The 17,500-nt window shown below is 47.8% G+C and overlaps 1 protein-coding gene across 1 annotated transcript in view; it reads right to left on the minus strand.

Moving 5' to 3' along the window:
* Nucleotides 1-5,947: 5,947 nt before the first annotated feature.
* msrab (methionine sulfoxide reductase Ab) overlaps nt 5,948-17,500 on the minus strand; it is a gene marked incomplete at both ends in the record, with an annotated part of 42,068 nt that continues 30,515 nt past the window's right edge. Inside the window, 3 exons of the mRNA XM_084438982.1 lie at nt 5,948-6,122; nt 9,037-9,218; nt 16,845-16,951. Of these exons, the coding sequence (XP_084295108.1) occupies nt 5,948-6,122; nt 9,037-9,218; nt 16,845-16,951 (464 nt within the window). The remainder of the gene's footprint in view (nt 6,123-9,036; nt 9,219-16,844; nt 16,952-17,500) is intronic.

The following is a 17,500-nucleotide window of genomic DNA, read 5'->3' on the forward strand; positions in this document are numbered from 1 at the left end:
GCAATCCATTACATTCTGTCCTCTTCCAGTTTTGTCTGTTTACAGTTTGCATACTCCTCTCCTGATTGGTCAATGCTCAAGCGATAGTCTCCACTGACTGGAAGAACAAGAGAAGAACAGAGGATCAGGTAGAATACACTGTTCTGGAAGATAGATACAGTAGAACACACTGTTCTGGAAGATAGATACAGTAGAACACACTGTTCTGGAAGATACATACAGTAGAATATACTGTTCTGGAAGATACATACAGTAGAATATACTGTTCTGGAAGATACATACAGTAGAATACACTGTTCTGGAAGATAGATACAGCAGAACACACTGTTCTGGAAGATACATACAGTAGAATATACTGTTCTGGAAGATAGATACAGCAGAACACACTGTTCTGGAAGATACATACAGTAGAATATACTGTTCTGGACAGAGATGGGCAGTACTCAGTACTCAATTAAGTATTGGAGTCTATCTGTTACTGAGCATAATCTTGAAGTTGGCAGCAACATTTCATTGTGACTACACATACGTCACGTGACAAATAAAGAAATCTTGAATCTATTTCTATTACTTGTGTTTGAAATACATATTTCAATTACTTTTGAGTATTTTGTAATTTCTATTTGACATGGCTGAAAAAAACTAATGTAATTTGTAACAAGATACTTTAGAGTGGAGTAATTTTGTATTTTCAAAATACTCAAAATACTTTCTCCATGATTCATAGAACATACGAAAGAAGAACCAGATACTTAGACACACTCAAATACTTAGACACACTCAGATACTTACACACTCAGATACTTACACTGTAGACACACTCAGATACTTAGACTCACTCAGATACTTAGACTCACTCAGATACTTAGACACACTCAGATACTTAGACTCACTCACACAGTGATGTTTAGCTGCAACCAGCAGCTCTCTATAGCTCACATGTTTTGGAGGCTTCACCAAGGCACTGAATACACTTGCTTGTTTTTAACCCACACTTCTCACTTAATCAAGTTCATCTTCAAGTTCAACTCGGGACTGTCCATCAAGGTAAATCTTTGATCTGAACTGCAATAACTATATCAATTACAGCTGCTGTGCAGCACTGGATCGGGCCCGGACGTTCTGAGGAGGAATAGGAAGGAGACAAATGACAAATACATGAGGGCCTTAAATTAAAAAATCATGTGTCTGAAATCCAAACAGTACAATGCCTGAGTTGGCATTAGCATGTTTATTCTGTATCACCCAGGGCTTGAACTCACAACTAGACACCAAGGGAAGATCATGTTCTTATTTGAGCCAAGTGAGAAGCTGGTAGTTGGACCTAAAAAAAGTATAAATGTCACAGCTAGATATTTACACTATAGGAATCCTGCATGAACATATTAGTAGGCCTACATACTGTGATGGGAATGAGTTGTGGGACTCTGGACTGAGCATGGATTCACTGATTGACTGATTTGATTGGATTGAACACAGGTGGGACTGATTGAGATGTAAGCAGGAAAAATACTGGTCAGATGAAGAGATGCAAACAAGAAGAAACAGTAACAGCTGCAAATTAAAAATATCATTAAAAAAATCATATCACAGCACAATGGAGTCAATTTAGCCAGTTGTAGTCCTAGGGTCCACTATTAGGATGGGCTTGCCAACAACGTCTCTGATTGGTGGAGACATTGCTGTTGCACTATAGGATTGTGGGTAGTGTATTTTTCCTGTATGAACAGCAGTAGTTTGAGGGAACAAAATGAGGACAGTTTAAAATACTGTAGAAAATTGTTTTTGAGATGACATTCTGAAATTCACAATTTCACAAATCTACAGTACCATACTACCATGCATACAGTACTGTTTAACATTCAATGTCAATTGACCAAACAATGTGGGAGGAGTAGGGTTTGATAGGTTTAACAGTTTTTGAGAAAAATAGAGTGATGGACTTCATAATTCCTGCCAGCTCAAAGCATATGTAAGTTTCTGCTCACCTGGGCCCAGGGCTGGACTGACATTATATTTTACCGGCCAGGTGGCCGTTTGGCTGGTCTAGTTCGGGCCGGGAGGCAAAAAAACAAAAAACAGCCCCCCCAAAATGGACAGCGGTCCATTGGTTCATTTTCTATACTGACACTGGACTGGCCCAATCACATGCTCAAGCCCAACCCCCCTCCCTCTGGTAGGCTCAACCTTGACCCATCCATCCCTCCCCTGGCCTGATGGTCCAAGTCCACCACATCCCAATGTCAAAATCGTGAGTCGTGAAGAGGCAAAATGGATAGAAAGCGCAAAGGGGTTGGCCAGAAAATCCGTGAAAAGAAATTGAAAAATTTGGCAGAGGATGCCTCGAAATGTGTCAAAATTACAGATATGTTCTCTGGAACGACTGTGGGGGCTGGGGGTCCTGCAGAAATGCTACCGGCTGCAAGCACTAGCATAGACCTGGTCCAGGGCGATATCCTACGTATAACGCCCTGTTACTCTCAATGCAATTTGCCTATGAAAGCGCTTCATCGGCCCGGTCGTCCGACTCTACAGACAAAACCGTTTCGTTACTCACCAAAGTAAACACATCGTTGGAAAGATGAAAGCCTTTTCTCCTAAAGCGCTACAGTTTGTAGTCCCCCACCTTTCAAATAAAGGGCAAATTTGTACACTTAAATGTTTTATATCCACAGCGCATCGACTGTCTTCTTCTACCGGCGAATCGGCGCTCTCCGCTTTGTTTAGTCTACTCACTGCTGCCACCCATGTCGGGGATGATGCATTACATCTTAAATGGTGTTGTGAGACTCGCGTTGAGGAAGGAGCAAATAAAAAACTACTTACTTTAGAATATCAAACCATTTAATAGGGGAATGAGAAAACATATGCCAATAATACAATTCAGCTCTGGTTTTAATTGCATGGGAATACAATGGCCTACAACCACATCTAACAACGTGCCAATGATTGTACTTGTCAATTTTATAAGGCAACAGTTACATAAATGTTTCCCGAAATGTTTTCTGAAGAGATCGTTTGCCATAGTTAACTCAGCGTAAATGTTCTCCCGCTAATCAGATTCCTTCCTCAACGCGAGTCTCACAACACCATTTAAGATGTAATGCATCATCCCCGACATGGGTGGCAGCAGTGAGTAGACTAAACAAAGCGGAGAGCGCCGATTCGCCGGTAGAAGAAGACAGTCGATGCGCTGTGGATATAAAACATTTAAGTGTACAAATTTGCCCTTTATTTGGTGTCCGACCGATTGTGGTGGGCCAGTCTGAGCCACATGGCAGGGCCTAATTTTTGTCCCAGTCCAGCCCTGCCTGGGCCTACATTTTGGTGGTTGTTGCAAAGTGATAGCATGTATGGCTGATTTGTTATGATTTTTAAAATCTTTAAACTTTAGACGGTTGCTGTAGCACCACCATCAGGACTACTGGCCCACAATGCCAGTTCAGGACTTCTGGCATAGGACTGGAACTATGTGCAGTTTGGTGATTTTTCATGCATTGGAAGTCAGACTTCCTAGGAAGAAGAAGAAGAATATTGGTAAATACAAGAGGGAGCGTCAGCTGAGCCTGCCCGGCCCCTAAATATATATCTTACTTTTTAGAGTGTTGAATGCCATAAGTAAAGGCTAAAGTTAAACAAATAATACATGTGGTAGTTGGCTAAAGAAGTGAGTGAGTCAGTAAACTAGCTACACTGGTGCCGTGACCCGGAAGCCCTGTGGATGTGGAGTGAGTTTAGGGGGGTGAGTGTAACCGAGTGAAACAGAGTCTTTATGAGTCTTGAGTAGATAGCGAGTTGTTGGTTAAAACTCATAAATGAGTAAAACATACTGTCCACCAGCGCTGATAAAGAGCGATCTTTTCGATGTAGCTGGTTAGAACAGTGGTTTGCACCACAGGACGGACTGCTTCATGTCCTGAAGCCACTGAGCTAGAGCCACAGCCTCTCCTGGTTTACTGAGCTAGAGCCACAGCCTCTCCTGGTTTACTGATTATTTTTTTGTCCTACAATTTGCACAAAATAATAATAATAATAATAAACTGTCCATATTGAGGACAAAAAAGAAAAAAATAGTATTTTCCTGTATTTTGAAAATACTAAATACATGTATTTTATCTTGAAACATTTCCTGCCACCAGTATTTTGCATTTTATTTTGATACATTTATTTGAGGGGTACATTTTGATGTATTAACCCAAGTTACATGTCAGCATGTACAGTTGTTGAATGTGTACGTGGAGTGGATGGGTTTTTCTAGTTTAGAGAAGGACGAGAAGTTCCCAGACACCAGCTGTATCATGGAGGGCTCCGAAACTACTCTGCAGAAAGCACAAGATCTTGATTGGAGATGGGAGTCATACAGTACAGCCCCTGCTACTCCAACATGTGAAATGTACACTACTGTATATACACCATTACTAAATGCAGGAGAGATATTGTTTCCTATAAAATCGTTACATTTGATGTTCATACATTTTATTTTCATCCCTTTAATTCCTGGATCAGCGCTGTGATTCGGATCTGCTCCAAATTTAAATGGGTTCTAAGTTAGCTCCTCCACCAATTTTCATAAAAATTGTTGGTGTGTGGTCACACACACACACACACACACACACACACACACACACACACACACACACACACACACACACACACACACAGGGCAGGAACCAGGCTGTGTAGGGTCTGGGATGGGGCCTATTGTCCACAGATGGCTCTTTAATGACTCCACAGCTGGGTACAAAGACCACACCGCTGCTACGCCTCAGCTCACACACACGCACACACACAGGACAGGGTATGACACAAACACTCTCACTCACACACACACACACGCACACACGGACACACGCACACACACAAGAAGCCTACACACAGAGAAGAATACACAGAATACACTAACAGAATACGATGTGGTTTCCCAGGGCGCCATTGTAAATAAGAATTTGTTCTTAATGACTTGCCTGATGAAATAAAGGTAAAATAAAATGTGCAGGTCTGTGCACACAGACAGACAAGAAAACAGACAAATACAGCCCCCTCCCACACACACACACACACACAGACACATGAAAACACATTTTATTTTAACAACCGGGGCGTGCAGACAAATTCACAACCGTAGACATAAACACAAGACAGAACAGATACAGTATACTGCCATGTGACGCCTCATTGGCTTGAAATTTCACCAGTTTTCCCAAGCCACTTTCAATACGGACGAAACCACATCCAGCTGAACCCCCCGGGTTGCCAGGTTTGAAACCCTGGGTTGCCAGGTATGCTCCCTCTGAGAGAGGCTTTGTTTGGGATTCCCCCTGGGTGAGGAACCCAGGAGCCTGGCGGACACAGCTGGCTAAAGGTTAGTCATGGAAACACAGAGGTATAGAGGTTGTTTACCAGAAGTGAACACACACACACCCCGCCCTCGCCCTTTCCCAACCGCCACCGCCGTCCTGCACGGCAGCCTAATGCAGAGAGCAGCGCCCACGCACTTGTTCACACACACACACAAACACACACACACACACCATGCACCCTAATACGGAGGAGGGTGCCCACGCATCCTGCTGTGCTGTACACCCTGTGACGTAAGAACACCCAGTGCCAGATCATCTCGTCTTCACCACAGATAGACAGTCGCCTCACCTCGGGAACGCTCGCCTGCGTTCACACATAACCACCGTGTTCTCATCATTGACGACATCTGTCAACATTTTAAAGATTGTCCCTTTCATTCGGTTATATGACCAACTCAAAGCAAGATAGGTTTCGGTGTGTGTACTTGCATGCGATTCCTGTGTGTGTACGTTTGTAAGTTTGCATATGTGTGTATGTGTGTCTATTTTGTATGGCTATGTATGCATATGCGTGTGTGTTTGTATATGTGTATGCGCTAGATGCCAGATGTGTGTGTTAGTCCCTCCCCGTCCCCAGGCGCAGGGTCTTAATGGGAGCGCCAGGCCACAGGCTCCAGGCCGGAGCACAGCAGACCCTCTGTGCTGCCCAGAGAAGAGCAGCGTTGTCTGGGGAAGAGCATCTGCAGCCTGGGGCCTGGAGCACCGGTGGCCTGGGTCTCTCCGACCAGACCTCCCCCACCCTGGACCCGCTGACCTCCGACCCTGGGACACCCTGGGACACACTTGAGAGGCAGAAGAGAGAGAGAGAGAAAGAGTGGATTGATTGATTGATTTTATTTGAAAGAGTGTTAAAATACATAAAGTGCTTTCCCAATTGGGCAACAATACATTAAAAACCATTCTGATGAGGATTAAAAACACAATGAAGACATCAATAAAGTCTGGAAACATATTTCCATTGTGGTCAGACAAGCAAGATGTGCAACACGTACAATTTGGGTGCAAAACACACAAAGACATTCATCCTGAGTAAGACATAATAATAAAATTTACACACCGTTATTATGTTTAACAAACAAAAAAACAAGGAAGTCCATACCACAAGGAAGAGCGTAGGAGATCGAAGATCCAGCTCTACTAACTTCCTCCCTGACATTATACCATCCCTCCAATACAGCCTGTGTTCTACTCCTCCACCCCCCCCCCCTCATCCCTCCATCACTGCATGTGTTCCACTCATTCACCCCCCCTCATCCATCGGCCCTTGGTCCTTCCGTGACCACGCCCCTATCCCCGTCACGCTGTGTCACTGTCATACACGGCCCACCAGCTGTGCTCGGTGCCCCCCCCCCCCCCACCGCAACCCAAACCCGTCTCCTCCCTCCGCATCCCCTCACCCTCACAAGGCAGCCCTACACCCCCATAGCCGCCCCGTTGACCCCCCCTGCCTCCTGCTGCATCTCGTTCCTTCCGTCTTTCCATCCCCTACTCCCTCCCTCTCCGTACCCCCCCCCCTTGCCCAGTCCTCCAGTGTGACCCTGGTGCTCGCTGCAGGCCTGCCTGTCTGGCTGGAGGCCCGCTCCCCTCTGTGACAGCGGCAGCCTGCACCTGGGAGCCTGTCAGCCGGCAGCACGGCCCAGCCACCCCCGACACAGGAAACCCCCAAATAACCACTCACTGTCTTCATCGGAGGCAGACTCGGGGAGAGAGAGAGAGGGTCTGAGAAAGAGAGACTGATAGAGGGAAAGAGAGACTGATAGAGGAGGGCCTGTGAGAGAGAGACCTACAGGAGAGACAGTGAGAGAGAGAGACGAATAGAGACGGAAACACTTGCACCTGGATGTCTTTTGGCAAAAATAACACGTTGAAAAGTTTTTTTCTTCAAAAAAGAGCTTAATGCATTGAACTTCTTGATGTTGCGGCCTATTTTTTGGGACTATAGCTTTGTTGATTTGCACCTGCACACAGTTTGACTCCCTTACATCTGGTGTAGCCTAGCCTGGTCTGGTCTAGCATGGCCCGGTCTGGTATGGCCTGGTCTTTTTACATTTTTGACAAATGTGCCATATTTCTATCGTCTCAAAAAATGAGTCAACACCAGAAAGACACAATAGACAAGAGCCAGCTGCCAACCTCAGTGTTCAACTGTCTAGTCGGGGTTTCAGAAGCACAAGTGACTCCATTAACAGGGAGGAACCATCACACACACACGCACACACTACCAACACCAAGCTAAGGCTATAAAGATCTATCAAAGGTCATCTCTCTCAAACACAGCTTATACACACACACACACACACACACACACACTCTCTCTCTTTCTACTCTACTGTCACAATCTCCAGATGAACAAAAACGTCTTGTTGGCCTGGCCACATGCCTCTCAGCGTGGTTCCACGCAGCCAGGCACTCATCACTTCATCTGCCTGACACACACACACACGCACACACACACAACGCTGCATGCAGACACATGCAAAAATATCTGTCCCAATACTAAAATAGGCCCCGAGAGTGTGCACCTGCACCTGCATCCCAGTCCACACCTACACACAGGTGTCAGGAAATGACACACACAGACACACACTCAGAGATAGAGAGAGAGAGAGAGGGAGGGGAAAAATGAGAGTGGGTTCAAATCAGACTACTGTGGTTGCCCAAAGACCTTTTTCTAGATTTCTCAGTGCTTTAGTGTAACCATGAGGGTGTGTGTGGTTGGGGTGTGCGTGTGTGTGTCTGGATGTGTGAGTCGGTATACCATGCTGTATACACGGGGTGGGCTATGAATGAATGTGTGTTCATGTAATGTGTGTCTAGATGTTTAGATATCAATCTAAGCGTGTGTGAAAGGCAGTGTGAATGTACTGTAGTACCCTCCGAGCGGGCGGGCTTGTGTACAGTAATATATCATTCGGTACAGTAATATATAATTTGGTGTGTTTGATGAGTATAGGGTATTTAGTCATATCCTGTGGAAGTCCTTCAGTAACTCATCAACAGGTGACAAGAGGGGCCTGACTCTCAATGACACATAGAATGATCACTGAACACACACACGCACAGGGATCAAATTTGTCAAATCTTTCCAGTATTTAAAACAAACGTCCATCTCTGTCATAAAAGCATAAAACATTACTTCTTTAAAGAGCAAAGGAGTTCTCAATTAGCTCCCCTAACCATAGTGACATTAGTCGTATAGTCATGTTAAGTCAACATTAAAGGCTTGGTTGTGCAGCCTTGGAAAATGGTACATATCTTTTTTTTTTTAATCCATGAAGTTGTGACAATGTATGTGGCCTTGCCTTACTGCAATGTAGCACGAGACCATACAGAGACAATGAGACATACAGTATATGACTCGGGAAACAGTGGATTATTTCAAACATACACACCTGCCCAGCTAGCTCCGTCGGGCATAGGTTTCAATTATTTAATTGTACATGGTACACATTTCATGCACGTGACAGAAAACCTTCCAAAGGGAAGTCACATCGAGTGACATCTTTACATTGTGCTGACGTAATGGTTCTTTGGTTTATACTGCCCCCTTCTGGATTGTGAACAACTACTGCAGTCTGATACAGAAAAAATATAGTTTTTTGTTGTTGTTCTAAATCTGTGTACCAAATCCCACCCTCTTCCTCCTCCTCTTCCTCACCCCCCACACCCCAGTCACAGCTCATCCCGGTCCCCAGCCCCTGCTGCTCCGAGGGGGCAGGAGACCCCGGTGCCCTTGAGGCCACAGTAGCCCTTGGGGAACTTCTTCAGGTATTGCTGGTGGTGGTCCTCAGCGTAGAAGAACTCCTCAGACTGCCGAATCTCCGCGGTGATCGCCCCAAAGCCGTTCTTACTCAGAACCTGACATACAACACAAACAATGAATAGTGAGAGAGAGTGACTATTTTGATGTCACTGAGCATCATAAGAACCATCATAAGACAATAACAGAGGCTCTTCAACCAGTCCCTGAACTTGGTCCCCGGGCACCCCTGAAGGAGGACGTCTGGGATAGGTTAAATGCAAAGAAGATTTTCCACCGGCAACCGCAGATGCACGTGTGTGTGCTGTGTGTGGTTGTTGGCGTTCATTTCACTGTGTGTAGCCTATTTATGTATCAATCACCATGTGGCGAATAAAAGACCATCGAGGTCCCAAAATATTATTATATTTAAAAAACAAAACAAAACACTGTCTCTGAAGTGTGAACGTACTGGGTAGGTTAACGTATTGGAAAGCAGATCTCTTTAATAGTCAGTCAAGAACCCTACCGTTGTCTCATATTGCTACGTATAGTAGGCCTACGTAGGGGGCGCGTTTTTGCGGCGCGACGTTCCGCTGAGGGAGAGAGCTTGAAAGGACCTGCTCGTCAGCTCGCGCGCCCGGAGCAGGCCCCTCCAGAGAGGAGCTTCAAACACGCAGACACAGCTCTCCCTTCTGCTGGGCACTGTGGCAACGCGGGGCCAAAAGACCTCAGCACTGAGGCAAACTCGCTGAACGCAGAGGCCTCTAAACACTCCCGAGAGCAACACGTCAACACTTTCAGGGTTTTATGCTGCCGTTCGGTCTGGGTCGTCCGTCCGTCGACTGTCAAGTCGTTTCAAGTGAAGAGGATTATGATTGTCGTTGGGTCTTGAATTCATGAAAAACTGGCGCATTTCGGCCTAAGCCCTTGCCCCAGTTACAAGTTACAATACGGACCATGCTAAATCAGTATTCTGCAGTGGCACGGTGCTGTTTGCCAAGGAGGATAATGACGCTGCAGTGGGGCGCAGTGCTCCGCCTCGGCCACAGGGTGGCAGTGTGGTACTAGCGGTGGCCGTGAGGCTGCGCTCATGCAGAGAAGCTGGAGACGTCAGAGCAGTACCCCAGAAACAGACAAGAGCAGCGCTCGACCACACACAGGGGTCCATATTCCCAGTAGTTCTCACTGGGAAATACAGCACAGACATCACACCCAATGCCATGTTTGGAGAGGATGAGGGATACGAGTAGGCCTACAGATTAAACAATGATTGATTATATAATTGCAGATTACATCTATAGCCTATCAGATAAAACACTGCATATGCATATAGCCAATGACGATGAAGCACATGTCTGTCAGATATCAGGGCCAGATATCAGGGATGACTAGATTAGATGGTACTGGGTCTCACCCAGAACACACACAGGATGCCACGTATGAAATCAACAGAGTTTCTTCTCATCCATTCACATCCCACACTGTATGACCAGTGTTGGGGGTTGTACTATCATGGCCTAATTAGAGTGAGAGAGAGAGAGAGGAGGAGAGAGGGGGGGGGTGCTGTAGGGCAGGGGAGGTCATCGCAAACGGGAACACCGTGTCTGGAACAGAGAGAGCAGGCAGGCCTGATACAGCCATGTTCACTAAGAGAGAGAGAGAGTATCTCCCAGCAAGTCTGTATGTACTACTGTACTGTAGTACAGTATTAGAGAGCGACAGAGGCAGCATCTCTCAACAAGCCTGCTGCAGGGACAGCCTAAAGCACAGTTTATACTGCACTCCGGACGACATCGAACTCCGACTAGCCCGCTACGGCAGTCACCAAGCAGGCAGGAGGCAAGGCGGGCGGCCATCTTAAATCCATAAATCAGAATGCATGCCGTCACGCTGCCTGTTACCCAGCAAGGGTCTGCTCTGCTCACTGCGGCTGGAGGGAGGGGGTGTGGGATGGAGAGAGAAAGAGAGAGAGACAACAATAGGATGAAAGAAAGTTAAAATGACAGTGGCTGGAAAGGAAGAAATGGGAAGAAGAAACCGTGTAGGTGATGGTGAGATGGAGAGAGAATGAGAGTGAGGCCGAGTCTGTGTGTGTGTGTGTGTGTGTGTGTATATGTGTGTGTGGGTGTGTAGGCAGGAAGGAGGGAATCCTGGGTGAGATGGCCCAGTCAGCTCTTCATGCCTGTCGGATAGACTCCCCCGTCACACACATGGCCTGACAACTTCCCCCGCCCCCTCTCTCTCTCTCTCTCTCTCTCCACCCTTCTCGCCTCTTTCTCAGCCTCTCCCTCCCTCCTCTTTCTCCATCTCCTCCTCTTTCTCTTTTCTGTTCCGGTCCCTCTCTATCTCTCTCTCTCTATCTCAGTTTCTCTCTCACTATCTATCTCTTTCTCTACCCCCCCATGTAACCACGACCCGCTAAGCAGCCAAGCGAGAAGAACTTGCCATCGCCACGAACATTCAACTACCCCCCCCCCCCCGGGTACAAATACCATGTGACACGCCAAGAAAGAAGAGAAATTACTGTTCCTCTCTCCACTGTCCCTCGATCGGTCTATTCTCTCTGGACGGCACCCACAAGATGGAGAGAGAGAGCAACGGAGAAAGAAAGAGAGACCGCTGACACCGACTAACTCATCAGAGCGACACAGGAGAACATCTGACCTCCCCACAGTCAGTCATTTACGTAATCTTCATCATCATCCTCCTCATCATCATCATCTTGATCATCCTCAGCACACACCGCTGCTGCTTCTCTCCTTCCTTTGGAGGAGCAGGTCGAGAAATCTGAATAAAACATCTAAACATCTCCACAGCATCTCCATCCGCATCAAACAAGTGAGGGATGGGGTGGAGGGATAGATGACAGAGCCCTGGCTAGTCTGGTGACAGGTCACCTAGCATTTCGAATTTTGAATCACACACACAGACACACACACATCCCTTATACCGCCATCTTGTGTGAGTGTGTGTGTGTGTGTGTGTGCGTGTGCTCTATCTGTGCGAGTGTGTGTGAGCAAGTGTGTGTGTATGTGTGTGCTTGCTCTCTCTGTGTGAATGTGTCTGCATCTGAGCACGCGGGATGAAGAAGCTGTGTGTGAGTCTCTCTGCTCATCCCTCAGAGCAGGTCTCTGCTCATCCCTCAGAGCGGGTCGAGTAGCCATTTTAGGTGCTCTCTAATCGGCAGCAAGCACTGCTACATTTTGTGAGGCAGAGCAGCAGTAGCAGAGACTCCAGCCAAGGTCACACCACCCTCCAGTTAGCTCCAGCTAGCACATACACTAAGGCCACACCACCCTCCAGTTAGCTCCACCTAGCATGTGTGCTAAGGTGACACCACCCTGCATTTAGCTCCAGCTAGCAAGCGCGCTAACATCATAACACCGCCCTCCGGTTAGCTCCAGCTAGCACGTACGCTAAGGTCACACCACCCTTCAGATAGCTCCAGCTAACTGGATCACATTGAGCTGCTGTGACGGGCTAAGCCAACATCGTCTGTGGCTGCGTATTATTTCAACTATATGCACGCACAATCGTGCACATCCAAAGCGAAAGAATAAAATTGACGTGGAAGACTTTGTGGCATTGTGGGGCATTGTGAGAATTTGAAGTCTTTGTTGGAACATTTGGGATGTAAAGGAGTAGGGATGTAAAAATAAAAATACTGTTAAAGGTGCTATAGATTACATTTTTATATAGATAAATCATAAAAAAGAATGAAAAAAACTCTAACATGATTTGTAAGCCAATAGTATTATGACTCCTGATTGCTCCCAACACAGAGATACCGCATGGTACCAACATCATAATACTATTGGCTCACAAGCCTTGTTAGAGGTGGGGACCAAACCTCAGACATCTCAGACAGAGATAAAACAACATTCATTTCAGACCGGTCAAAATGTAAAAAATTATCATTACATTTTTGGAGGGAAAAGCAATACTTTTATTCCACACCTTATGTAAAAATACATATTCTACCTTTTCATGCTCTCAAGGAGATGGAGAGAAACAACGAGAGATGGAGGGAGAAAGAGAGAGATGGACGGGGAAAGACAGAGAGATGGGGGAGAGATGGAGGGAGAGAGAGATGGTGAAAGAGGAGAGGTATTAAGTATTAGAGGGAGAGAGATAAAGGGAGAAAAGAGAGAGAGACTTCTCTGTCAGACTTCAGTATAACAGAGGAGCATGAAGAGAGCTCATCTGCCCTCCTTACAGAACCCTGGGGTTCTTCTCTCCCCCAACCATCCCTCTTCTCTCCTCTCCTCCCAACCACCCCTCCTCCTCTCCTCCCAACCACCCCTCCTTCTCTCCTCCTCTCCTCCCAACCAACCCTCCTCCTCTCCTCCCAACCACCCCTTCTTCTCTCCTTCTCTCCTCCCAACCACCCCTCCTTCTCTCCTCCTCTCCTCCTTCTCTTTCCATCATCCCTCCTCTCACCCCACGGCTCATTAACATGGGATGTCTTATCAGAGAGCACATTCGCTCCACCAAGGCCCTACGCGTGCACACACACACACACACACACACACACACACACACACACACACACACACACACACACACACACACACACACACACACACACATTTGCTAGCTTGAACCATTAAAAACCATTGTTCTACACATGCAGAACAACCCCTTCCTCCATACTCTACCCAGTCCAGACCCACCCCCCATCAAGCTTTCTCCTGCTAATCAACCCTCCCCTCCCTCCCTCTCTCCTCCCCCCACCCCCCTCCCCAGCTCTGGGGAGACACTGCGGTGGAGAGAGAGGGAGGGAGACGGAGAGAAAGACGGAGAGAAAGAGAGAGAGAGCTGCGCTCCTCCGCTCTGCTGCCACGGCTACAGAAGCCTTTGATGTTCCGCAAATTTCACATTTCATTACAGAGAACTCCCCCCTCCCCTCCTGTCCTCTCCCCCTCTCCTCTCAACCCCCTCCTCTCCCCCTCTACTCTCCCTCTCTCCACCCCCCTCCTCTCCTCTCCCCTGCTCCGCCCCATTCGCCCTCCTCTCTCGTCTCCTCTCCATTCCCCCTGCTCCTCTACTCTCTCGTCTCCTCTCCCTCTCTCTCCTCCTCTCCTCTCTTCTCTCCTCCTCTCTCAGCTCTTAAACAAGCTTTTCTGCCTCATGCCTTTTTTTCTTCCCCAACTGCTGAAGTTAACAAACTGGGAGCCCTGCAGAAGAGTCTTCCTACAGTATACTGTAGATTAATTATTCATTGGTCTGTGAGTGTGGGTGTGCGTGTCTGTGTGTGTGCCTGTGTGTGTGTGTGTGTGTGTGTGCCTGTGTGTGTGTGTGTGTGTGTGTGTGTGTGTGTGTGCCTGTGTGTGTGTGCCTGTGTGTGTGTGTGTGTGTGTGCCTGCCTTTCTGGTAAACTGGCAGGTATACAGTAGGGTAGAATCTGGATCTACAGATACCCATCTTATCTTGGGCTGTCTCCTCCCACCCTCTAGTTTCTACCAATCACGGCAACTCTCCGCAGACAGGGCAAGCCTTAGGCGCAAACACACGAGCGCGCGGGCACACACACACACAGACTTAGCCATGCCTCACTAATAGCTCCATCACCAAGGCAGCCATTTTAGGCTTACGGAGGTGCCATTTTGGCTCTGCGTGTGTGTGTGTGTGTGTGTGTATGTGTGGCGTCAGCAGCCCTGGAGAGCCAGGCGTCCCGGTGTCCGTTAGAGGGAACTGAGGAGCCAGGGGACACAGCCTGACAGGCGGGGTGCGTCAGCAGGACTAGTGGCCCTCCAGGTTGTGTCAGTCCAGATAGGCCCTGGGGGGGTGGGGGGGGGCGACGCATGCAGATCATTGTGTGTGTGTTTTTTCTATGTGGACATAAATAAATTGTTAAAATGTGTGGGTGGTGTGTGTCCGTGGTGTGTGTGTGTGTGTGTGGGTGAACAGCCGCTGGTAACAGGGTGACATGGAGCCCCCCAGGGACCCAGGCACGTGTCAGGAGGATAGAGGACCCCCTCGACCCTGGTCTGCCCCCCAGTCCCCTGGGGGTGGGGTGGGGGGGGGTGGAGGGCGAGCTAGGGCCTGTGTGCAGGGGGTCATGGACGTGTGTGTGTGTGTGTGTGTGTGTGGTGTTTGTCTGTTTGAGAATACGGAAGTCCAGGGTGTGTGCATGTACATGTGAAGAGGGATGGAAGTTCTGTGTGCATGTATGTATGTGTGTGTGTGTGTGTGTGTGTGTGTGTGTGTGTGTGTGTGTGTGTGTGCGTGTGTGTGTGTGTGTGTTTGGAGGAGGTTTGAGGAGAGGGGATGCGGGTCATCAGAGGGGCGTGCTCAGCATCCGTTGACAGTCTGTCAGTCTCGCGCTTTGGTCTGATTGTGTGTGTGTGTGTGCATCCCATCCTGGTCCCAGCTGTCAGCCACCCTGACCTTTCACCTCAGCCCAAGGCCAAGGCTGGGAGGGGGGCGGGGGGCATTGTCACGGCAACCTGACAGCCCCGCGGTCCGCGACCGCTGACCCCGGGAGCCATCCGTAACCACGGCAATCTCATTTCCAATGAATCCCATTTAGAGAGGGACGAATGGAAGGATGGACAGAAGGGATGGAGGGACACATGTGCGCTGTGGAAACGAATCACTGGAGAGATGAGAGATGGAGGGGTGTCACCACGGGGGGGAGGGGGGGGGAGGGGGTGAAGATGTTGAGGAGAGGTGAGGAGAGGTGAGGAGGGGAGAGAGAAGGTGAGGAGAGGGGAAAAGAGGAGGGGTAGAGTACGGCTGGGCGATATTGACAAAAACATACATTGCATTTTTTGTGATATATATTGCAATATATTTTGTTTGTTTAAAACAGAAATAAGCAAACTTGTAAACATACAGGCCTATGTCCTATATGAGGTTAGAACTAAACAGTGATCCTCGCGACTGCTTACACCGGTAGCCAAGTGTCTTGACTGCATTCCAAAACGCCTACTAATAATGCGTCTCTTAGTTTTTGACAGTCATCAAAATTAAAAGGTTGAGCAAAAGGTTTGTAGCATGACATGTTTTGAGTTAACATAGCAGGGGAAAAAGAGAAAAACATTGCAGGCCCTTGTGATGTGACTATTGAGCATGTGCACATTGAGATGGCGATGCATAAATCATATACTGTGTCCCTAGTGAGGAGGGGTGAGGAGAGGAGAGGTGAGGAGGGGAGAGGAGGGGTGAGAGGAGGTGAGGAGAGGGGAAAAGAGGAAAGGAGGGGTGAGGAGAGGAGGTGAAGAGGGTGAAGTGAGTAAAGAGAGGGGTTGAGGGAGTTTGAGAGGGGGTGAGGATGAGTAGGGTGAGGAGAGGAGGTACGGAAGGGTGAGGAGTTTGAGAAGGGTGAGACAAGGGGTCTCCACTTGAGATTACATGCTGACCATTGTGATTCTAATAGACGCCATCAGTTTTCAACAGTTTAGTCTATGTGCATTTGTGTGTGTGGTCAGTCAGTGTATGTGTGTGTGGCCAGTGTGTGTGTGTGTGTGTGTGTGTGTGTGTGTGTATGAGAGATAGACAATGTGGTCTGTGTGTGTGTGTGTGTGTGTGTGTGTGTGTGTGTGTGTGTGGTCAGTGTAAGTATGTGTGTGTATGAGAGAGAGACAATGTAGTCAGTGTGTGTGTAAGAGAGAGAGTGTGTGTGTGTGTGAGAGAGAGAGAGAGAGAGAGAGAGAATGTGGTCAGTGTGTGTGTAAGAGAGAGAGAGAGAGTGTGTGTGAGACAGAGAGAATGTGGTAAGTGTGTGTGTGTGTGTGTACCTCCTGGTAGGCATCTCTGGTCTTCAGAGCCAGCTCTTGTTGAGATGGACTGGAGGTGTAGATGGCTGAACGGTACTGGGTCCCTCTGTCATTCTGCTGCCTCATACCTACACACGCACACACAGACACACACACACACACACACACACACACACATACACACACACACACACACACACACACACACACACACACACACACACACATACACACACACTCACACACACACACAGTCAGCGATAACAAATGAGGTATACTGTGAAGACAAACATATTTACCGGCACAGTACTCCTAAAGATTAATATTTCGGTGTCATGATCTTGCTAACTGTTTGTGTGTGTGTGTGTGTGTGTGTGTGTGTGCGTGCGTGTTACAGAGTGTGTGTGTTACAGAGTGTGTGTGTGTTACAGTGTGTGTGTGTGTGTGTGTGAGAGAGAGTGTGTGTGTTAGTGTGTGTGTGCGTGTGTGTGTGTACAGTAAGAAACATACAGTGCTAGCAGTTCTCTTTTACACGCCGGTCCGTCCTTCATGACAATACTGTGCTGTCAACATTTGCATCAGCTTTGCGTCAGTCAGTCAGCCAGCCAGTCAGTCAGTCAGTCAGTCAGTCAGTCAGCCAGTCAGTCAGTCAGTCAGTCAGTCAGTCAGTCAGTCAG

The sequence above is a fragment of the Borostomias antarcticus genome (assembly GCF_949987555.1).
Source record: "Borostomias antarcticus genome assembly, chromosome: 5".
NCBI lineage: Eukaryota > Metazoa > Chordata > Actinopteri > Stomiiformes > Stomiidae > Borostomias > Borostomias antarcticus.